The sequence below is a fragment of the Passer montanus genome, unplaced genomic scaffold, assembly GCF_014805655.1.
Source record: "Passer montanus isolate IOZ18808 unplaced genomic scaffold, ASM1480565v1 scaffold24, whole genome shotgun sequence".
In the NCBI taxonomy this organism is placed as follows: domain Eukaryota; kingdom Metazoa; phylum Chordata; class Aves; order Passeriformes; family Passeridae; genus Passer; species Passer montanus.
Window position 1 is genome coordinate 6280046 of NW_024367037.1, and position 22812 is coordinate 6302857.

General features: G+C 41.1%; 2 protein-coding genes and 2 long non-coding RNA genes across 5 annotated transcripts; 3 read left to right on the top strand and 1 right to left on the bottom strand.

Moving 5' to 3' along the window:
* Positions 1 to 3651: 3651 nt before the first annotated feature.
* Positions 3652 to 5286, top strand: LOC120503023. Its single transcript, XR_005627640.1, has 2 exons — positions 3652 to 3810; positions 4397 to 5286. It is a non-coding gene; the product is annotated as an uncharacterized LOC120503023 (long non-coding RNA).
* Positions 4966 to 11506, bottom strand: ACOT13 (acyl-CoA thioesterase 13). Its single transcript, XM_039711133.1, has 3 exons — positions 11174 to 11506; positions 8012 to 8196; positions 4966 to 5683 (listed from the first exon to the last, which is right to left on the bottom strand). The coding sequence occupies exons 1-3, from the start codon at positions 11252 to 11254 to the stop codon at positions 5527 to 5529; spliced, it is 423 nt and encodes a 140-aa protein (XP_039567067.1). The 5' UTR covers positions 11255 to 11506; the 3' UTR covers positions 4966 to 5526.
* Positions 5690 to 11166, top strand: LOC120503022. The gene is made up of 3 exons (XR_005627639.1): positions 5690 to 6335; positions 7436 to 7579; positions 8798 to 11166. It is a non-coding gene; the product is annotated as an uncharacterized LOC120503022 (long non-coding RNA).
* On the top strand, positions 11310 to 17124 carry TDP2 (tyrosyl-DNA phosphodiesterase 2). 2 transcript variants are annotated; one of them, XM_039711131.1, is made up of 7 exons: positions 11310 to 11517; positions 11592 to 11680; positions 13614 to 13781; positions 14450 to 14541; positions 15018 to 15136; positions 15510 to 15680; positions 16473 to 17124. In XM_039711131.1, exons 1-7 carry the CDS (start codon positions 11341 to 11343, stop codon positions 16752 to 16754), a joined length of 1098 nt encoding a protein of 365 aa, XP_039567065.1. In that variant the 5' UTR covers positions 11310 to 11340; the 3' UTR covers positions 16755 to 17124. The 2 variants fall into 2 exon arrangements, with proteins under 2 accessions (XP_039567065.1, XP_039567066.1); XM_039711132.1 differs by lacking the exons at positions 11310 to 11517; positions 11592 to 11680 and adding an exon at positions 11715 to 13490.
* Positions 17125 to 22812: the final 5688 nt, after the last annotated feature.

Consider the following 22812-nt stretch of genomic DNA (forward strand, 5'->3'; position numbering starts at 1 on the left):
TATAAATTCCCTCTCAAAAGCTCTATTATAGCTTTAGTGTTATTTTATAAACATTAAAACTTATGTTAAGTGTTATATCAGGTAGTAGAAATGCTGGGGTTAGTCAGTGCTTCTCTTAAAGGAAAAAAATGGTTACTTGATTGGTTACTAATCTCTGAGCATTGAAAGATCAAAGGTACTGATCTCTTGTTGCAATTTCATTTTTTTCATTGCAAAATGTTAAGTCTGTTAGAAAAACAGCGGGTGGGAAGATGAAAGTTGGAATTGGTAAAATGACGTAGAGATTAAAAAATTGACATTTCCGAAAGACCTATTTGATTGTACTTTGAAAATACAAACCTGAGGATCAGCCTGCACTACAGTAAGTGGCTGTGGTCACGTAAGGTGCAATGGATTAGTTTTGAGATTACGTTAAAACACCCCACAACTCCCTTAAACGCTTGGTCCTTGTACATACTTGCAGCTTCTGAGCTCTACAGGCAAGAAATTCTTCCCTTCCCACCCCTGCTCTGCTGCCAGGAGAACGCTGCTTTTTCTTGCACTTGTGTGCTGAGTCATTTAGGTTATGTGCAGTTACTGAACACCAGCTTACGTTGAATCAGGATCTGGGGGGTTGAACAGTGAGAAGAGTCACTGAAGGATTTTTTTGCCTCTTAATAGTGAGATTAGTCTAATGGACTGTTGGAGGCTTCATTAAATATTGCATTAATGTTACTGCCATTGAGCGTGATAGTTGAAGTCAAGAATGAGTAGAGTGCATTTATATTCACTAAGCAGACAGACATGCCATGTGAGTTTACTTAATTGCTATTTACTTTTATTAGCCTGGAAAATCATCGCAGATTTTTCATTTTGCATTTATTGTGGCAGTAAATTCACAAGCAGCGTAAGCCTGCAGATTCTGGAACAGCTTTCTGGAGTGAAGCAATGAGACAAGACATTATTAAAACCCTTGAGGTCTGCAGCAGTAGGTGCTGGTTTCTGCTTTGCGCCGCAGCTGGGAGGGAGCTCACGAGGCTCACTGGGTAGCGCAGATGCTGTACAGGGAGGGCTGTGTCAGCTCTACAGGTTAACTGAAGCTAAGTGTAATTTCTCTTCTGCTTGCGTGACTCAAATGCTTTTTAGGGCTGAAGATATCTGTGGCCTACTTCTGCTTGGAAAGGATTTACATATGGAAAGGTCCCTTAATTTAAGCACAATTACTGTATGCTAGAGCACCCACTAAAAAAATTGCTGTTCAGACTGGAAATCTATTCAAGCAGCTACTGCTTTTAAGCAAGAGAAATCAAAGATTCAGAATTTTACTAGAGTTACAAGCCACTGGTACTGTCTCAGTAAACAAAAATAGGGGTATTTTTTTTGTTTAGTTCATTTATTTTTGGTGTTTTGCCTGAATGATATCAAATGTGTCTTGTTTGATGAAAGCTGGCAGGTAATTTATTCTCTTTTAAGAGGGAGAGTATATGCTGCTGTGTCCCACAACCATGGCAGCTTGGCATCCTGGTCTGGTGGTAGCAGTGGTTCATTGAAAGGACTGCAGAATCATGAAGGTGATCACTGTCATCATGTTGGCCCTGAACTCAAGTAGCAAAATAGGCATGTAAGTGGGGGTTTTTTATTCCTTGGGACAATGAGGTAAGGAGAGGTTTAGGGGGGTTCTGCCTAAATGTTTTGTTTTTTTTTTTGCAGATGGAAATTCTAAAATTGTGAATGACATAATGCGGTGGGAAATTCTTCCATATGCCCTGGCAGTGGCTCAGAGCCAGTCAATGAAGCTGAAGAGATTTGAACTGCTGTTCAGAACAGTTACTTAACAGCCTAATTCACCTGACATCCCTGCCCTCCCTGCCCCATCCCTATTAGGTGGTGGTTTGTGAATTTGAGAATTGTTAACCAGCAGCTCAGCCATGAGAATCCTGTGATGGGTGGCTTGGCCTAAAAGACTTAGAAGGAATTCTGATAGTTGTTTTGGCAGTGGCACCCTTCCTTACCTTCTCCCTAGCTTATCACTGACATCTTCTCAGGAGCTGGAATCCTTAATGACTAAACCCCTTCTCACTGCATCTTAATCTGTGATCTGTATCTGCCCTGATTAGCATCTGGACCCCTGGTTTCAAATGCCAGTGGGAACAAGTCTGCTCTGATTCCTTATTTTCTCAAGGCATCTGTAAAGCACAGCTGTACATGGTGCAAGCCCGTGGGTGTCAGTCTGAACGCATCTGTGCAATAGCAGGAATGTGAAACCAGCATGAAACACTTGGCTGGACAGGGTACTGCACGAAGTGGGAAGCTGAAGTTACTTTCACTGAGAAAGACAAACTGTTCCTCAACATTTCATACCACTGAAATGTGCTATGAAATGGCCACTTATGTGGCCTCTGTAAGAACAGACATCTAGGCATAAGTATAATTTGGGTGTTTGGTATATTTAAAAAAAACCAAAACAAACCCCCCCAAAATACAACATACTGCAATATGGGAGGGTTGGTCTCATTTTTAGCTGTTACGATATGGAACTTGCAGTTGTCTGTCAGTTACTGGATATGTAATCTGGTATACTACTAAGACTCACAAGATGAGCTCATGAAATCATTATTTGCTTGCTTGTAAGGGAATTATGCTTAAATCTGTAGTGATGGAACCAGGTCAACCCCACAGGAGGTCTGTTTGTTCTGATGCCAGGTGGAGCCATGTACCACTTGTCCTTATTACTGTAATTTGTTTCCATTACTTTGAGATTCAGCTAAGGTAAGATACAGATTTTCCCACATGTAGGTTAGAGTGAAATCAGTAAAGAACACATCCAAGTATTAAGTTTGATGCTTGACAGTTTACTCTCAAAGCTAGGCAAGCTCAATTGTGTCAGTTCCTTCTAAGATCATCTCTGTGCCTGAGTTCAGTTGTGAAATAAATTATGAGGTCAACATACTCCTGCTGGTGAGGGATTACAGACAAGGTTGTCTTAAAATAATCCATTTAATTAACTGCTTCTGAAATAACTGGCCTGCATATTAACGATGTCCCTCTTATTAATTAGGCAGTACTAAAATACTGTGTTAAGTAGTCTATTGTAAGGGAGAAGAGAATTCACTTGTTATTTCAGGAAGGTTTATTTCTGTTTCCCTCTCAGCCTGAAACAGTCCTTGCCAGGCTTGAATGGGAACAGGAGGATACTGCTGTTTCCGTGTTGAGGTTTGCCACTCTCAATTGGCCTGGATGCTTTTCAGTTGTAATTATGGAGACATGATGAATGCTAAGTGATAGAATGGGACCACTTAACTCTGATAGGTTCCTGAGGCAGCCAGCGCTGACTGAGGGAAGTTGTGTTAAGTTGCAGTGGGACAGTTACACAAGGACAGAGTGGCCCCAGCACATACAGCTGAGTGTTCTCAATATTTTGGCACATATTGAATTTGGCACCGCCTTCATTCTCACCCTTCATTCTGCCTTTTATTTCAGGTAATAGTCAAAATCACTCTTGTGTTCCAGTGAGGGGAATTGGTTTACAGCAATTGGAGGGGAACAGTTTTAACTATCCTCTTGGACTCTACTACATGAGTAACCCACGTAAGAAAAGTCTTAAGTAAACTTCAGAATAACAAAATATAACTGGAGATGCCAGAACATGTCAATAGGAAGATAACCAACTACTACATGAGTAACCCATGTAGGAAAGGCTTAAGTAAACTTAAGAATGACAAAATATACTGGAGATGCCAGAACATGTCAATAGGAAGATAACCAGAGCAGCAATCGCCAAAGTGAGTAAGTGCATCCAGTTGCTTTGATGGATCCTCTCTGCTCATCCAGGTAATTGTAGAAGGAACTGGAGATTCTTAAGACTTGTAACAGTGCTCCAGGCTGAGGGAGCTGTGACCTGAGAATTTCATACAGTGCAGCACCCAGCTCTGATGAGCAAAGATTTAAAACAAAAAAGGTTACTGATGTAGTAAGCAGAACTGTTTCATCAAAGCATTGTGTTTCTTTAAATGGGATTCAGGGTTGATTTCTGAGTATGAGTGAGTGCAAGTACTGGGGGAAAATCAATCATGAATGCACTGCTAAAGAGGGGATGCTACTATTAAAAGTTCAACTAGCCACAGGCATGTAAGCCCTGTATGCTTCTGAGGCAGCCCCAGAGAAAAAGCTTTTCTGAGAATGTATATACCATGAAAAACTGTTCTAAACTTGCCGCAAAAATACATGCTGGTAGCCTGAGCCCACTGCAGATATTTTTTCAGAGAACTTCCACTGAAGGGTTAGTTATCTGCTCATATTAGTTGTTTAAAGGTCATTTTGGAAAGATTAATGACACATTAGAAAACTTGCACAAGTTTATATTGAAAATCAGTCTGCATGAACAGGTCACCTAATTTATTGAAAATTACTTCTTTAGGTTTAGGAATACAGAAGAAAACCTTAACTGCTCATCACAAAAGTCAAATGACTGAAGATAATGACTCAACTTCCACAACAAAAAGGACTTACAAATGCCCTTTATCAGTGTAGATCAGTTTTTTGCTAGAGGAGAAAAACATGCACAGCATATGCAGCATTGCTGTTCTTATTACAGCTTGATAACCTTGCCATGGATCATTTGTCAACAGTTTGAAGAAAGCAGTTAAGCCTGTCCACAACACTGCAAGAGAAGACCAGGCTGATGAACAGCAGCTTAACTCTACCACATTCAACCCAGGACAGATAATCTACAGCCTTAGCCTGAATGAAAGCTCACCAAACTTTTTACATCTGTAACATGCAGCTGATGGATTTTAAACAAATATAACCACAACCTCAGCTAGGGAGAGCTGAAAAGCCTACATGATACAATTCATGTTCCAGGATCCGAGGGAGATGATGACACCTTGGGTGAATTTGTACAAGGTTCCACTAGACCCTCTCTCAACTACTCTATGCTGACAAGCTTTTGACAAGTGCAAAGAGGCTACAAAACTATGAAACAGTCTTTAAAAAGGTAGTTTCAGAAAGCTTTATTGAATACTTCTTAATTTATTACAGCATCAGTAAATTACATTTTGCATTAGCCTGCTTTACACTTTCAAACCAGTTCTGGACGATGTTACAGAACTCTGTACTACCATCTCAGGGAACAAGTACAGTTTGGAAGCACTTCTAGTGGTGTTTGAGTGTGACAGTGACAGGCCTGAAGACAGGGTTGCTTTGTCACATGATGCCACAGGTAGAGAGAAAGCAGATCTCTTAAAATGCTGTCATGTTGGTTAACCATATGGCTGGTCCAAAGGCTCTTCCCTTCTGTTATCTTGACCAAAAAAAGCAACATGCCTCCCTACGTCATCACACTCTGTTGTTCATCCCAAACCTAGGCTTGTAGCAATACTGGTGGTAATTAAGAAATCTGTTCGCTTATTATAGAAGTGAGACAAATTCACTTGATAGAGACTATCACAACTTGTGCAGATGATATTGCATAAGTGAGAAAATAATTCTAAATGGGATTCTGAAGATTCTGAAGTCCAACATTCTTATTTAAAATACTTTTTCATATTAATTTCCTATGAACTTTGTATGTCTGCCTTGTGCAATTAACTTTCCTGTAGCCTTATTTGTTAAATCCACAGTGGCAAATGCAAGAGTTTTTCCTTGCTTCAGAATTTGAGCTGTAATCAGTATCTCTTCTCCAATCTTAGCAGCAGAAGTGTATCTTCAAGGAAGAAAAAAAGGAACAGGTAAGCAACTTTACAGAGAATAAATCCAAGAATATTCCTGCATTTTATATTATCATGAAGGAATTAGTAGAAGCGGGTAATAAAGCCAGATCTCTCTCTGACTGCCTACTTTCAAACCCCCACTTAATGGATTTGAGCTCCTCTAACTACTGGCAGTGGTAAGTAAGTGTAAGAGTTCTCGGAGAAAATGGAGGCTAGAAAGAAACCCATTGGCTTGGTTCTGAGGAAAAGTCTGTTTTGGAACAGAAACAATGAGATATCCAAGACTTCAGTTAAAAGTTCAGCTCCAAGTCCTATTCCAACCACTGCTGGCTTCCTACAGCCTTTCTAAACTAGTCTGGCAGCTTCAGCTGCAAAATGTCACTGTCACAAAGGCTCCAGAAGGTCATTTCTGTATGGAGCTGTAAGCACAGGTTAACTGTTCCCATACCCTGGTTAGAGGAAAGTCATGGAAATCTGGGCAGCCCTCAAATGTTGTTTCCATTTCATTAGAAAACTCTTTGTTTTATTTACATGAGCAAGAGGGTGTGCTTTTAAAACACACTCTTTGGGGAATAGGAAGAAATTTCTGCACAAAGAATTCCCCTGGAACGAATTAAGAGGAACATGATCCAACCATGATCTGAGGTAAGGGAACAATAATCAAATGTTAGAGTGTAGAGGAAAATGAAGAATTGCTGGATGTTAATCTTGTTGAGATAAATTTCATCAACGAGTCCATTTTTATACACGACGCCATGTCACAAGAATGTCAGTGACGCCTAACGCTGAGGTAGCACCAGCTCTGTTGCTTGACAAGGGCAGGATTTCAGCCTTGTCTCATTTCCAGAAGCTACTGCTGATCCTCTTGTGGTTACCAAAAAAAATTTTCTCTGTTTCTCTCTGTTCTTTCCATTACTGAAATAGCTTCCTCATGACAACTTTTTAAAAAGCTCCTTCCAAAAAAGGAAAAAAGTTCTTATAACAATATTTGATATCCAATCTCACTTGTTCAATGAATGCAGTAGTCCAAGTTAAAAAAAGATATTAATATTGCTTCATGTAACATTGCCTAAAGGTAATTTTGGATCACCTCCAGAGATAGCACTTTTGCCAGATTTCAGCCCTTATGTAATTGGGTGAACATAACTGATAGTGTCAATAATTCAGATGTTGGCCTCTTGTTATACTACTGCAGGAAAAAACCCATAATGACAGGAGAATTTTAGGTTTTAATTTCCAGTAAGATCCTAGTCCTCACAGTGGTAGCATGAAGCTAAAATAGATGCTTAATCACCCCATCTGCCTACTGGAGAAATCAGAAGGTGCTGGGAGAGAAAGGAGGAAACCTGGTAAAGATACAGATCAACCCCCCCCCACACACTTTTAAAGCTTTTTTTAATTTTTTTTAAGGCAGTTTTGATGAGGAATTACTTGTCTAACATTTTTAATGCTCTGTTAGTTATTCCAAGTAGGATTACTTTGGAAACCTGGTAAAGATGCAGATCAGCCCCCCAACACACTTAAAGTTTTCTTTTTTTTTCCTTTTTTTTTTTTTTAAGGCAGTTTTGATGAGTTACTTTTCTAACATTTTTACTGCTCTGTTAGTTATTCCAAGTAGGATTACTTTAGTTCCAATTGGTCATAATATCTTCATTAAAAGTAATGAAGCAAAGCTGACAAGCACGATCAAAGAAAGTTTCAGAACAATTTTTTTTAAGACACCGTGCTTTGAATTTTCATTACAGGAAGAACTATTCTCAGTAAAAAAAAAACAACAAAACAAACAAACCCAAAAAACCCCAAAACTTAAAATAACCTAGAGCAAAGGATTCTTCTTCCATTGAAAAATTCTGATTCAATCTGTAATCCACCCTCTATACACAACAAAGGTAAACTCTTTCTGCTTTAATATTTTACTCTGGTTTACAGAATTATACTACAAAAGGGTTTACAGAAAACTGCTTACCCTGGAGTTTGGGTTTTGTGGAGACATTAATGTACTGCACAAGCAAAAACTGAAACCAAACCAATTTCTTAGGAGTAAAATTGCTGACATATCAACATACCTTTACATTCTATGAAGGAATGGATACTGTCTCGTAAACATATGTAACAAATAAAATCTTAAAAAGGTCCAAATCAAAATTGAAATCAAGTGGCACTCTCCAAAAACACACATGCAACCCCTTTAATTTATCACAACAGGACTTCAGAAACCAAAGAAAACACCCATTTTTAGTGAGTGCTACAGCACATAAAAGATGTACAAGGGAGTCAGTTGGGGAAGAAAAATTTTTGGTACCACAGTGGATGATACCTACGTGATGTTCATGTCCACACTGACCCCAGGAGCTGCTCTTTCTGTGTACAGCAATGCTGCTGTTGACACCACATCCACAAGGGTGGCTGTCAAACCTCCATGTAATGTGCCACCTCTGTTTGTATGCTCCTCCTCTACTTTCATTTCACAAACAACTTTTCCAGGAGTTGCAGATTGAAGTTTCATCTGTATAAACAAAAAAGCAATAAAAAGCTTAGTTACAGTAGTACCAACACGTAATATTGCCCTCAATCAAATTGAAAGTAAATTTTTTCTGACTCTGGACTCATGAGACAAATTAAAAGATGGAAAATAGAGTAATTCAACTGTCCCATTAGATCTTTCCAAACATTTTGAGCAGAAGACTGTTGCCTTAGAAAAATCTGTACTCCTAATGCAGAGAAATATTTAAACTGACAGCTTAACAGAACTTCAATAGGTGCTATGCTGTCAGGAATTCCTTAGGAGGAAACTGTCTTCAGTTTTCCTTTTTCTTTAAGCTGTGAATGAAATACCAGATTAGAGGGAACACAAAACTGCTCTAAGTATCTGTGTGTGCCATAGTTGTGAAGGCATGTTTGTTGGCTCACAAAATGGAAATGAGACTATCAGTAATTCATTAATCATTATATAAGAGCAACCTCAATAAAAATCAGTATTTTGAAATGAGCATTGGAAATACTAATCAGATTGGCCTCTGATTGGAAATTCATATTCATGAGTAGAAGTATCCAAGGCTGTACCACAGTGTTACAGCATCATTATTGCATATACAGTTTCATTCCAGCCCACAGGTGGTAAATCCAGAATTACAGCTCACCTATGATACCATGCTTCTCCCTATAACCAACAAAAGAAGCTGTAATTTTGACACCAAGAAGTTACTGCAATTCAGTATTTGAAAATCTCTATTTAAATTTCTTCAGTCGATAGCAATATATTCCAAATCTGAAAGCAGATGCAAAACTGGGGTAAGTTCCACATATATTTACATGTATAACTAAGACTTTGAAGTTCTTTTAGACTATTAAAAGTGAAATGTGGACATAATTATTTATTTCTTCCTACTAATTTTCAGGTTTTTTACAAGGGCTTTTTTAAACTTGAATGTTCCATTCTGTAACCAGCTGAAGTTTAAATATTTTTTGATATTAAAAGGTATTAAGGTTGAAATGTTTCCAGTTTCATAATCCCTTATTTATAATGCAATGTAAGAGTTGAGTTTCACCCTTTCTGATAAACCAGAGTTTATCCAAGTTTTGCAGACAAATCAAGATTAATGATGATGCAGTGCAGTCTTCTAATGGAAAAAAACTGGTATTACAGAGAGAGGAAATTACTGAGGCAACATCCTAATGTAGAAATAGCACTTGTATCAATGAAAACCGCAAGCCCTAAATCAGGCATGCTGCACTGCACTGGAGGCCTGAGCTTCTCACAGAATTTCTAAGGAGGGCTTTACTGATGCTCAGCACTGGGAGCAGATGGCTTCCCCTCCTGTCAGGGACTGGTTGGTGCTCCACACCACCAGCGAGGTGAGCAAAGCATCTGGTCCCATTTGCCATTGCTCTCATCTGGCACTACATGCCTGCTCTCCTTGACAAAAATAGTTCAGTACTTGAACGCTTCCAGGACCTACTCAGCCAGAGCTGCTGCTCTGTGCCTCTCCCAGCCCTGCTGTGCTTGTCCTCCCACGCGTCTGCCTCGGGGAACAGCACATTGCTTCAGCATCCAGGCTTTAAACACACAGTCATTAAACCCTGGGTAGATACCACATTGGAGTTACACCAGAAACTACATCTGGGGATTGAGGTGAAAGGTTTCAGACTAAATGTGTCTCCAGAATAAGAAAAACCTTGAGTCATTTACTTATGGTAAGAGAGATTTCAGGTATCTCCCAGTTACTTTTAATTCAAACTGTACTTTTATTGTTATTATCATCAGATTCCTAGCATCCTAATTCTAAAAGGTTGCAGGAAAAATCTGAAAGTATTCCAGAGCAGGACTGGAAGCCTGTCTCCCAAGGCTCACTTCCAGGCAGTTACCTTTACAAACTGAAATGTTAATATTTGCTCACCACTTATCAGGATTTAAAAGGAGCGTAATGGTATCACAGTGAAGTGGTGACTAAGAATTAAATGGACTTCATAAATATATCAATTATCTTCTTAAAGCTTTATACATTTTTTAAAAACTTTATACTCACCAACATGTCTTGGAAAAACATGACTTCAAGAATTACTTTGCAAACAGTTGATTCTTATTAAGTATATCAGATCATGGAGCTGTCAACAAAAGCACTGCTTCCATGATAACATTTGCTACTGTACAATACAAAGCATATTAATTTTTACACGGCTGATTTTCTTAGATATATTTACTCCATCACTCCACGTCACAGTTACACAACCAAATAAAAATTAAAGGGAAAATTTAATGAGAACACCGAAACTGCTTCTAGAACAAGAACTTTCCTACACAGCAGCTATGCTACTGCATTCTACACAGACTGCAGTGTAAATTAACAGTAGCTTCAACTGTTTTTAACATGATGTAGTATGACACTGCAGCACTACCGGTGCAGTGTCAATTACATTTCCTTACACCAGAATGTGCAGTGAAGGTACAGTGTAAGGCCTTGTGCAGAAGAAATTCAGAGAGCACTGGGGGGTGTGCGTTGTGCTTTCAGCCTGACTTCAGGCTCAGGAGATGTCATAACGAGGCATCTTTCTAATTTTAAACAGGGGAGAGTTAACTTTACCATTCCCCGGTCCTGGAAGTTAGTGGCTTCGCACGTACGTAGGAAGGAAAGAATGCCACCTGCTGAATGACTCCTGAAGGTTATTCAGTACAGCCACCTCCAGAGAGCTGCTGGGAGGCAGCCGGAGTGCTTAACGAGAGTTACTGAATAACAATTGGGTAATTATTTTTATTGTAACAATTGTTTTAGCAATTGTTAGCAGCACGGCCACACGCCGGGGTGCGAGGCCTGGAATGCGGGGAAACAGCGGCGAGCCTGCACCACCGGGCTCCTGCCGTGCCCGCAGCACGGACGCCCCGATCCCGGCTCAGCCGGTTATTCCGGGAGGGGACCGAAGGCCGGAGAAACGAGCTGTCCCGGCGGGGCCGCGCTCCCGGAGCCCTGCCCTCCAAGTGCCCGTACCTTGCGGAGCACCCGGTCGAAGCCCTTCGACTCCACCATGTACTTCATGGCCTCCTTCAGGCTCTCCACCGTGAACCCCATGCTGCTGCCCCGCTGACCGCCGCCCGCCCGCGCCCCGGAACGGCACCCCCGGCGGGCGGTGCCTGTGCCCGCCTTCCGCCGCAGCCATGGAGGAGCGCGCCGAGGCCGCGCCGCCGGCGGAGCACAAGCGGGAGCAGCAGGATGAGGAGGCGCTGCACGTCGCCAAGCGGAGGAAGGTGCTGTGCTCCGAGTTCTCCGCCATCACCAGCAGCGACGAGGCCGTGGCGCGCCGCTTCTTGGCCGCCAGCGACTGGCACATGGAGGTACGGCCGGGGCCGGCGGGGCCGCGGGGCTGCCCGGCGGCGGCCCCTCGCTGCCAGCCGCCCCTGTGTTTCAGAGGGCGCTGAACGCCTACTTCGACCCGCCGCGGGACGCGGAGGCAGCGGCGGGCGGGGCGGCCCCGGGCGGCGCGGACAGCGGCAGCTGGTAGGTGACAGGGACGGGGGAGGTGGCAGGAGGAGGGGTCGGGGAGCGGAGCCTCCCCGGGGGAAGGCAGGTTCCCCACAGCCGGGGAGAGCCACCGCCGGGGCATCGCACCTCGGCTGAGGTGCAGCGAGGCACGTGGTTCCTGTTCCTTTTCTGCTCCTGTTCCCGTCCTTTCCCGACGTTTCTCTCCCATGGAGGGGCTCTCAGGTTTTTGGGCTCTGTTTTCCCTTTGTGGATCCTCTGGACTGATGGATTGTGAACCTTTTGGGGAAGGCGTAGGCACATTTTCGTCTCATTGCCTTGTGTTGTGCAGTGATATGTATGCAGATTTTACCATACACACATTTGTATATGTGTAAATTACACATATTTGCATTATGCCAGATGTATGCAAATTTTTATTTCTATAAACAAAATTGGCACGTACAAGCACACCTTGTTAAATGTACCTGTGAAAGTTAAGATGTAAGATCTGTGTTTTACATACACCATCTCACAGCACATCTGGAGAATGTATTGAGTGTATTGATCTGCATGTGGAATTGAACTTTTCCAGATTCCTGTGTGCGATAGTTTAACTAAGTAGTATGCACCCACTCACTCAGACACCCTGACTTACCACCACCCTCTCAGTGGGGTGAGAAAGAGAATTGAAAAAAAAGATAAAACCCATGGGTTGAGCTAAAAACAGTTTTACAGTAGAAATAAAATGAATGATAATAATATAAAATTAATTGTAATGAAATTTGAGATAACAAAAAGAGAGAGAAATGGAAGCCAAGAAGAATAAGTGATGTACGGTACAGTTGCTCACCACCCACTGACTGATGCCTAGCCCATCTCGAAGCAGCAGTTGGTTCCTCCTGGCCAATTCCCTCCAAGTTCATTTGCTGAACATGATGATCTACGGTATGGAATATTCCTTTTGCCAGTTCAGGTCAGCTTGCCTCGTCATGTTTCTTCCCAGCTTCTTATGCACCTGCAGAGCACGGCAAGCTAAAAAGCCCTTGTCTTGAGGTAGGCACTAGTTAGCAACAACAAAAACATCAGTGTGTTGTCAATTCTGACCAGGTTTGCTTGGCAAGGTTTTGGTAGTGAGGGGCTACAGGTATGGCTCCTGTGAGAAGCTGCCAGAAGCTTCTTCTGTATCTGACAGAGCCAAGGTCAGCTGGCCTCAAGGCAGACCTGCTGTGGAACAATGCTGTGCCCATCAGCGATGGTGGTAGCACCTCTGGGATAATGTACTTAAGGTTAAAAAGTTACAGCACCACGGTATCTGCAGCAGAAGAGAGAACTGAAAACAGCCCTGCAGACACCAAGGGTCAGCGAAGAAGGAAGGGCAGGAGGTGCTCCAGGTGCAGGAACAGAGATTCCCCATGTGCAGAGCGTGGTGAGGCAGCTGTGCTCCTGCAAGCCCAGTGGAGGACCACGGTGGAACAGAGATCCACCTGCAGCCCGGGGAGGACTCTCCACTGCAGCAGCTGGGTGCCTGAAGAAGGCTGATCCCATGGGAAGCCCACGCTGGAGCAGGCTCCTGGCAGGACCTGTGAGCACATGGACAAAGGAGCCTGTGTTGGAACAGGTTTGCTGGCAGGACCTGTGACCCCATGGGGAGTCCACTTGGAAGCAGCCTGTTCCTGAAGTACATGGGGAAGGAGTGGGATTGTGGGGAAAGAGTTGAAATACTTTGGATTTTGTTGGTTACCATCTGATTAGCTTACATCAGAATGGTAAATGTTATCTTCCATCCATCAGGTGGAGAAAAAAAACTCACTTCACCTGTGTACCACGCTCTGTACGACTGGGGTCGGTATGTTTTAGTTTTTGCGATGTAAACGATGTTGAGATCCATACCTGCTTTAGAAGATAAGTGAGGCAATCACAGATAGGTTAGTATTATGCATGTTAACAAACAAATACTCTCTCTCTTTAGCATTGACCTCACTGGAGATGCAACTACAAGTACTGCTGGTGTCAACAGTGAAGACTCACAGCAAAAAGAAGATGACAGCAACTTCTCGCTGATCACCTGGAACATTGATGGGCTGGATTTAGGAAATGTGAAAGATCGAGCCAGAGGAATCTGTACATACCTGGCATTGTAAGTACAACCTCCTCTGTGTATTGTCAGGTGCCTGCATTCAACCGAAAAATAAAAAGGCTTCTTGATTTAAGAATTTACAAATCTTCATGTCCCAATTATCTTTATGTTAGATGCAACAGATCACTCACCCTGTAAGTCCGAAATAGCTGAGAGTTGTTAAACTGACTAAAAGGTGTGAACCTATGCAGCATTCCAGAGGTTAAATATTTTGAGATGGCTACTTTAAAATTGTAATAATGGGCAATATTGTTCAAGTTGCAATCATACATCACAAACACAGTTCATAATTGCATCCTGTACATGAGAATCTTCTGGAAAACATGTCCCAAAGCTACTTTGCAGCTGCTTAAGTTAAATTCCTCAAGTTATGTAGTATGTGAAACCTGCAAGGTCGTAGTAGAAGGAAGTAATGCATTTTATTACCATGTTGTTTTCATGTTCATAATAACAATTGTTTCCTCCCTTTTAGTAAGGTGGTGGTGTCTTTGTGCTGCTAAATACAATGCAGATAGCTTTTTCTTTTTTAAAGAGCAGTTTCTTACAAAACCTAGGAAAGTGAGGGCAAGGTGCACCTGAAATCCCTGACTTTGTTCATTTGGCGTCAGGGTGTTGCAGTACTACTTCTCAGTAATTAACTGAAATTTTTCTTGCCTTGCTGATTTCAGATACAGTCCAGATGTTGTGTTTTTACAGGAGGTCATCCCACCACATCTCCCTCTTCTCCAGATGAAAGCAAGCAATTACACTATTATTCCAGGTAAGAAAATATCCTCAGGTGCTAAAGACAAAAACCAGAAAACAAAGGTTAGGTTTATTCTGTTTCTCTTGCTAAAACCTCCAACCATTTTAAAGTATATAAAGAGTAAAGTTGAGAAGGAAGCATTTGATGTTTCTGTGTTTTGGTATCAGCATGTAGCTTGAGGCAAATTATGCATGTGAAAAGCTTGTTTTTCTGGCGTTTTCCTTTGTATTTATTTCTGCATTTTGAAAGATTGGTAGCAAGGGTAATCAAAAAGTACCATAGATAAGTAATTTTTTTAGGTATTTGCATTTAAAAAAATATGGAAAATTCAGACCATTATTTTGCAACTTTCCACTAATGACTTAAAAATCAACATATTCTCACCGCTTGTGGTAAAAAGGTCTCTTTCAGAACCTTAACTGCTTTATGGCAGTTCTGCTGTGGCACAGCAGAAGATGTCCTCAAACATTTCTTTGCTTGGTCCTCTGTAGGTAACGTAGATGAATATTTCACTGCTGTAATGTTAAAGAAATCGAGAGTGAAGCTACTGAAACATGCCATAATACCTTTCCCAACGACTGCCATGAAGAGGAACCTTTTAGTTGTGCATGTGAGTGAGTCAGGATGTACCAAGCAGCTGTACTTCTGCCTTCCAAACAGAAAATCCCGGGAAACACTGAACTGGCTTTTTCTCTATGATAGTCTCAAAGAGCAGAAAAACTTCTCCAAGAATACAAACCCAGTTGCATTTGATACTGACAAACTTAAATCTTTTATACAAGTTACTTACCACACTTTGCTTTTGAGTCTCATAACCTCTGATAACAAAACTAAAAGCCTGTTATCCTTCTGTAAGCTGCTTTTCTTCAATGTAAAACTAATGTTAACCAGAGCTCTGACATTGAGTCATTTGTGATTAGATTTTTGTTTGAGCTTCTTACCATCATGTGGATAGTAACACTGCCTCTTTGTTTCACACATAGGTGAGCATATCTGGTATTGAACTTTGCCTTATGACTTCTCATCTGGAGAGCACTAAAGATCACTCAAAGGAACGTATAAAGCAGCTTCAAATCGTGTTAAACGAAATGCAGAAAGAGTCTGAGTCCACCACTGTTATATTTGGAGGGGATACAAACCTCAGAGACAGCGAGGTAAATAGAAATAAGCAACTTTGCTCTTTAGAGAAGGTATTTTGACAAAAACTTCTCAGGCTTTTCTGTTGTCTTGATAAATTACCTGCTTAGGCAGAACAGAGATAGTCAACACTAATTCTTAAGATGTGGAACTGTGACTAAGTAGAATTAAGCATTGTTTTGGCTGAGGTTGTGTGTATGGAGACCCCTTCCAAATAACAAAGTGCTTTAATAACAATACTTGTATCTGAGCTGGTGCAGGCAGATTTGATGGAAGTTTTGGCTTCAAAAACATCTTATGATTTTGAGAACCTGGTCTTTACTTGTTCTACTCTCCAATTCTCAGAATCAATGTAAGAAGAAGGTGCTTTGGAGAAATAGATCTTAATTCCCAGCAATCAAGACATTCAAAATTAGAAGTAGTTTTTGTCTGCTGATACTAAAAGGAAAATTTGTGCATTATTACTAGCAGGTCAAGAGTTTCACCTCTTCCTATCATGAAATTCCGTTGAGGTGAACTGGAATGACATTGGTTTAGGAAACATGGTGTTGGGCCCTATACCTCAACATTTCAGAGCTGAACATTTATTTTGGAACATGTTTTGGATTTAGAAAGTGCTGCAGGAAATGGCTGCACTTTAGAGTATCTGGAGAAATACCATAGTTTAGAAACATCTCTGAGATCTTTGATTTTTAACAACTTATGTTTTGCAGAAAAAATCCAATGCTGTGACAACTGGGTTCTATTTTTTGAAGGCAGAATTTTGAATTCACTATCTTGTGGAATTTTTTCCCTCCTTCTACCTTCAGGTTACTAAACTTGGAAATCTACCTGACAACATCAAGGATGCCTGGGAGTTTCTGGGTAAACCTCAGCACTGCCGCTACACTTGGGACACCCAGTCCAACACCAACCTGAATGCAGCCTACAAGTGCAAGATGAGGTTTGACCGTATTTACTTTCGGCCTGCAGTGGAAGGGGGGCATTTCATTCCACGAAGCATGGACTTAATTGGTTTGGAAAAACTAGAATGTGGCAGATTTCCTAGTGATCACTGGGGCATTCTGTGTAATTTTGATGTTATATTATAAAAAAGAAAAAAAATACTCATATCTTCAGTTTTTAGGTGATTTATTCTTGATTTTACAAAATTTTACCCTCTCAGTTTAAGGTAGGGCATATTTAAGTTTTCAACCCTAATATGTTCTTTGTTCTTGGCTTCTGCAGGAATGGCTTTGTTTCAAGCCAGGTTTCCCTTTTCCTGTTGTATGCATCTTTTCTTGAATTATGTTTTATAATATTTATTTTTGAAAATATCTGCAAAACCAAACAAATTCTAGTTTTAAAATGGCAGGAAAAACCAGTGAATACAATTCATAAACACACTCAGTGATTCAAAAGATACTTTTATTTTGACATGTATCATGATCTCATAATAAAGGTTGCTTTTTTGTATTTTAAGACTACTTTTATTGTGCCTTCATTGTTTATTTTGTAACCATTGCCATCATCCTTTATGACCTTGTCTTTTGTAGAATGTTTTGTGTTGGCTTCTGAAGTTTGTGTTGAATGCACACGCCCCTTCAGGCAAGACAGTAAAGGAGCTGAGGAGAGAATTACTAGATTCTCACAAAATAAGGGTTTCTTAAGTAGAAACTGAACTATTGTGGAACAGATTTAAGAAAAATATTCCTTCTATTTGACAAGAAAGTGATGTAGGCAGACGCGTGGAAGTTGTTCACTTGGGATGGTGTACACCTTGGTTTTTATTAGCCTGGGTATGAGGTTCTGATTAAGACGTGTTGTGTTTTAGTGAGCTCTTATAAACTGCTGGGCAGAGCCTGCACAGCTCAAGGCCTTGCTGACTTTGCAGAATACCAACCAGGCCTTCCTACTCTAAGAACTTCGTAATCAGTCTCATAGAAGCTGTTGTTTTATAGATGTGCAATGCTGATTTAAAAGGGAAAGTCTCCTAACTTTCTGATGTGAAGTTGAGTGCACAGGTGTGGAGAAGGAGAGATAACGTGTCAGTGATGTGAACGGAGTTTGACAGCCTAAATTCTTCTTTTTGTTGTTGTTTGTCTTTGGTCTTGAGCCCAAAGCTTAAAAGCAACTTGCAGCACTACTGTGGTGGCTTGGTTCCACCTGGTAGCCAGTCTGCCTCCTAGCCACTCTCTCACTCCCCTTTCCCAATGAGGTGGGAGGAAGAAATCAGAAAAAAACCCCCAAAAATCCAGGAAAGCTCATGAGTTGAGATAAAGACACTTTCCAATTATCCTCATGGGCAAAACAGACTTGGTTTGGGGGACTTAATTTGTTTTGGAAACACATGCAAGGAAGGAAGTTCCAGGAAGTTCAACTGAAACATGGAGAAGAACTTCTTTACTGTGCATGTGGTTGAGCACTGGATCAGGGTGCCCAGAGATGGGGTGGAGTTTCCCTCACTGGGGATATTCAAAACTCACTCCTTACTAATGTGCCCCAGTGGACTGACTGTGGTTGATCCAGGAGCTAGATGACTGCTGGTGTTCTTTTCCAACCTTACCCATTATTACTCTCTGACAGTAGTTTACAGCCAGTGAAAGTGTTTGACCACTCTTTCACTCTTTCCTGATGTACAGTCTAAACCTCTCCTCAATAAGTTAACCAGCTTTTCCTCTTGTCACAGGAACAGGGAGGCCTGAGGAAGGTGTGGTTTTCCTTTCACTCAGCAGGAGGCCCAGGTGACTTTACTAAACAAGCAAATAAGCCTCAGGATGTTAATTCATCTGAACAGAAATCAGCTGCAGAGATCTCCTGTTCTTCTTTCACTTCTTTAAACAGCAAATTCCTTATATTAAAGGTGAAAGAGAACAGCCTGTTTTGGAAGGATGTCCAATCCTTGATTGCTTTTAACATATCCCATTATTTTATAATAACTCAGCTGCAAAAACAAGGAGGGAGAAAGCACTGATACATTATTAAACTCATGTTGAGCCCATAATCTCTTCTTTCTATTCCAAAATAAATAGTTCTGTAAGAAAGTGAAAAATACATACAACTGCCAGAATTTTCCAACTGCCAGGCTTTTCCTTCTGAGCTTAAAATGGGGCTGGCACGGATCACATATTATGATTTGCTCCATGACAATCTTGTTCCTTACTAAGCCTTTGAAGAAATGTCATGGGGTTTGTTGTCAGGGCTTACACCTCCTCCCCCTCCCTGGTATTTCCAGCCAAAGGATTTCTGGGGAAGGTGAAGGCAGTTGGACTTTTCTAACAGTTTGAGAGAGGAAAAGTACAATAAGCTTGTGTTTCATCATCAAGAAACACCAGATTATGTGGCCTTCTTTATTATGGCTGCTTTTGGTTATGTGGCTGCACCTGCTGGACTATTTTGGAAGACATGAAAGAGGCTGACTCCTGTTGTTCTGAAATAAGGGATAAAAAAAGCAGGAAAAAAAAGCTTTCAGAGTAGTGTGTGATCTATCTCAATGCCTAAGCTCCAGATCCATTTCTAGCATTGGCTGACTCCTCCTTTGATCAGCAGTCTATTCTAACCTTTGGAATAGATAGTGAGGGGGGGACATAAGAGCAAGAAAAGACATAATATTTTGTATGGGCCAATTAATTTTTATAATTATAAACAGTAGGTAAGAGGAAGACTCAATTCAGTGCAATTAATGGTTAGTCATTCTTTTAAAATGAGGAAATTATGCATACATCCTTTGAAAGCATTCTTGAACTACAGAAGTGGTAATACTTTATAAGAAGACATAAACACTAAATGTTACACTGACTACTGGATGTGAAGCAATACATCTTTAATTAAATGTAGTTTAAACCACTTAATAAGCATCTAAATTGCTGACAATCAAGAGCAGTCAGAGTCTTTAATTTGCCTCTTAATTTAATCAGTGATGTAAAAGGTAAAATATCTGCTGAATACAGTAACTACAACTTAAAGGGGTAGAAACAGCAAAGTTAAACCAAACTAAACAGTTCTTGGCCTGACATTTGTAATTTGATTTATTTTCTTTATTAAGTAGCATAATATGGCATCCATACAGCCCAAAGGACTTATACAAATGTGAATGTGAGAAAATCAATAAGTACAGTAACCTATACTTGTGGAAATCATGTACAATTGGAGGCATAATTTTATTAATTCTTTGATCCAGTTATCAAGAGAAGCAATTTCTTCTGAGAACCCAGCCAGTCTTAAACAGTCCTACATGAAAAGAGCTTGAACTTACTAAAAGAGAAGAGATATACCTAGAATTAAATAAGGAAATGTTAAACATATAGGGAGTTAAATAATAAACAGATTTAAAAAGAAAAAAAGGGGGGTAAATAGCAGGTAAATTTCCCAGGGTTTTGTTCACTAAGATTATAATAAATGTTCATTAATGAAGATGTGTAGATTTTATCTTTTTATTTCTTGGAGACAAAGCTTGTGTAACATCAGCTCAGAGGAAAGAGACTCCCAGTGACTGAGAAGTCTTCAGTGCAGCCCTGACATTTGAGAAAGTAGGAGGCTTAAACAGGAGGCACGGTGGGCTGAAACACTGCTTAATTACAACGATTGAAATGAAAGTTATACTGTTTCTGCAGTGATAACACTTAAATGAAAGACAAAAAGGAAGGATTCCACCATGCCATTATAACATTTTGCACATATTCCTGATACTGTTACTGGTGGGACAGAGGAGCTAATGAGAACCTACTCAGAAATCATTTGTTGAGGCAGAAGCTTTTTCTGGACCTGGAAGTAGATACTGCATGCAAGTACAGCTGGTAAGGCTGGACAAATATGTCCAAGAAAGGGAACTTACTTTCTTGTGGCTTTCAAAAATTCTTCCAATTATTGAAAAATCAGAAAAAAAAATTCTCACCTAGATACTCTGGAGATGAATGCAGTCATGCTTTTCAGTGTTGGCAGATACTTCCTTGGGCTGAAACAGGTCAGAATTTTTTCCATTTAGGATGGAAGGTGGGAGAAAAGTGCCTTTCTGCAAAAGCACAAAACTATCCCACCAAGGTTTGGTAACCAAACTTGTGCATTTTCCACACCTCCAAGCAGATGCCTGGCTTGTGAACAAGGCAGATAAGAAGGGAGAGCAGGGTTCAGGATGCCCAGAGAGCTGCACCAGCCCCCTGCAATGGGAGAAACCTCCCAGTAATGCTATCGCTTGAGTCAGGGCTTCCCTGCCACCAGCACCAAGTGGGTGGCAGAAGGACCATTTGATGTTGATGGGATGGGTGCTTGCCAGGTCTCCTAACTGCCCCTGGATGTGTGGCAGTGAGTTACCTGTCCTGCCTGATGGCAGCTTCACAGGGCTTTTGTCTGTCCAACTGGGTGCACCTACTGTGGAAAGGAGCTGGAGGTGGATCATCACTGATCTATGTTTTAAAGCTTCCATGGTCTTCAGATAGCTTACATCACACTCAGCCTATTAGTTCATCAGTGTTAAACCTATAAGCTCATCAGTGTTATGAAAGGCAAGAATTGGCTCAGCAGGAAAATACCATCTTAGCCTCTGCCCTCTGCAGTAATCTGCTTTCTCAGTCTGCTCCTCAGTTTGTTAGCATTTCTGGAGTGCACAGGCAGAGAATGGGCAACAGGAGCTGTTGCTGGGGTTCTCAGCTGGGAGCTGTCTGCTCTGATGCCTTTGGGACTGCTTGCATGGGACTGGCTGCATCCTGTTTGTACAATGGAGAAGGAAAGTCTGCTTGTGACAGAGCCAAGGGCACTGGACCAGCTAGTGCTGTGCAGAGAAGCAAAGAGGGGTATTTGCTGCTTTCATGCTTTCCCCTGCTTTCACTAAGATGGTAGGAGGTACCTCTGGGCAGGATGAGAAGAGGGCTTGTCTCCCTCAGCCTGCACTGCACCAAGGAGCCCTTTGCATACTTGCACAGATGGTTCAAAAAACTCTAGTTTCAGTATCCAAGTGAGTGTTTTTTTTCCTGCAGAAGAATCTGACGCTATATCTGGTGCTTCTCCAGTCAGTAAAATTAGGAACTCAGGAGCATGCAAAGCATTGGAGGGCAATCATCTTCCCCCACTGGCTCCGTAAATCACCCCTGGGTGCCGACAGGAAGGCTGCAAGGCAAGAGGAAGGGGGCTGCCTTGGTAAGGACAGACAGCCAGGCTTCCTCTGTCTACACACACTTCCTTTTCTAAACCAACCAGTCTTGGTCAACGTCAAAAAATATACAACGTTCTCATTGATCTTTTCTTGTGTTATTATTAGAACCATTATTTTTACATCAAATAAGCAGAGTTCAGCCTCCCTAACTATGGCTTAACCATGGAAATCACAGAAACTCAGGAATAAAAATTGACATAACAACAGAGCATGAAAATTGTTTTAAATGCAGTCAGACAATTTCAGAGTTTCAGTTCAGAGATTCATGTTTTATCTTTACAGAGCTTGCACCAAGGGAGACTTGACTATGTCAGGAAAAGTCATACAGCCTACAGTTAAAAAATATTGGTAAGGTGGGAATCAGAGGGGAAATAAAAAGACAAGACAAAACAGTTGTATACTGAAGAGATGACATTTCTCTTTGCCTTTTTGACTACTAATGAGAATCATCCCCATATTGCCTTAAAGCTAAATTAGTCCAGCACTGCAGAGAAGTTCGTGGTTATCCTTTCATGATGACACACCATCATGGACTGTATCATGTCCTTGTTTTGGTTTATCATATCAAAGCTTATCTGATGGTCCATGGGCCAGGAAAGAGCCAGGGAGAATATTTTTCGCTGGAGGAAGTTTTCCATTTCATCTCAGCAGCTTTCACTTCTTCACTGGCTCCTAGTTGTAATACTAAGGAAGAAATAAATTCTATGCATCACACATCTCTTCTTCATCTATCTCCTGCAACTTCAGTATAAAGTTTCCACAACAAGAGTATAAGTGACCTTGTGTTGTTTTTGCTTTTGAGGAAAATCCTATTTTATTGACATCTGGGGATGCCCATGAGCAGAGGGGAAGGAGTCAGGTCCATGAACACTTGGGAAGTAGGTTTTGGAGCAGAATTGGGAAAATTCCCTTCTGCAAGGAACAACTTATAACTTACCACTGCAAGGCTGACACTTTTCTGGTGTTTAGAGATTGGGGGAACCAGTTTTTTTAATATTCCCTTGTTTTTCAGAACAGTAACT

What these genes read in the sequence shown, in the direction of transcription:
- ACOT13 (XM_039711133.1), bottom strand. Translation starts at nt 11,254, where the DNA reads ATGGGGTTCACGGTGGAGAGCCTGAAGGAGGCCATGAAGTACATGGTG. An exon ending in TCGACCGGGTGCTCCGCAAG is followed by an intron (nt 8,197 to 11,173) that starts GTACGGGCACTT and finishes TTGTTTATACAG; the next exon opens with ATGAAACTTCAATCTGCAAC. An exon ending in AGTGTGGACATGAACATCAC is followed by an intron (nt 5,684 to 8,011) that starts GTAGGTATCATC and finishes TCTTCCTTGAAG; the next exon opens with ATACACTTCTGCTGCTAAGA.
- TDP2 (XM_039711131.1), top strand. Translation starts at nt 11,341, where the DNA reads ATGGAGGAGCGCGCCGAGGCCGCGCCGCCGGCGGAGCACAAGCGGGAG. An exon ending in CCAGCGACTGGCACATGGAG is followed by an intron (nt 11,518 to 11,591) that starts GTACGGCCGGGG and finishes CCTGTGTTTCAG; the next exon opens with AGGGCGCTGAACGCCTACTT. An exon ending in GGCGCGGACAGCGGCAGCTG is followed by an intron (nt 11,681 to 13,613) that starts GTAGGTGACAGG and finishes CTCTCTCTTTAG; the next exon opens with CATTGACCTCACTGGAGATG.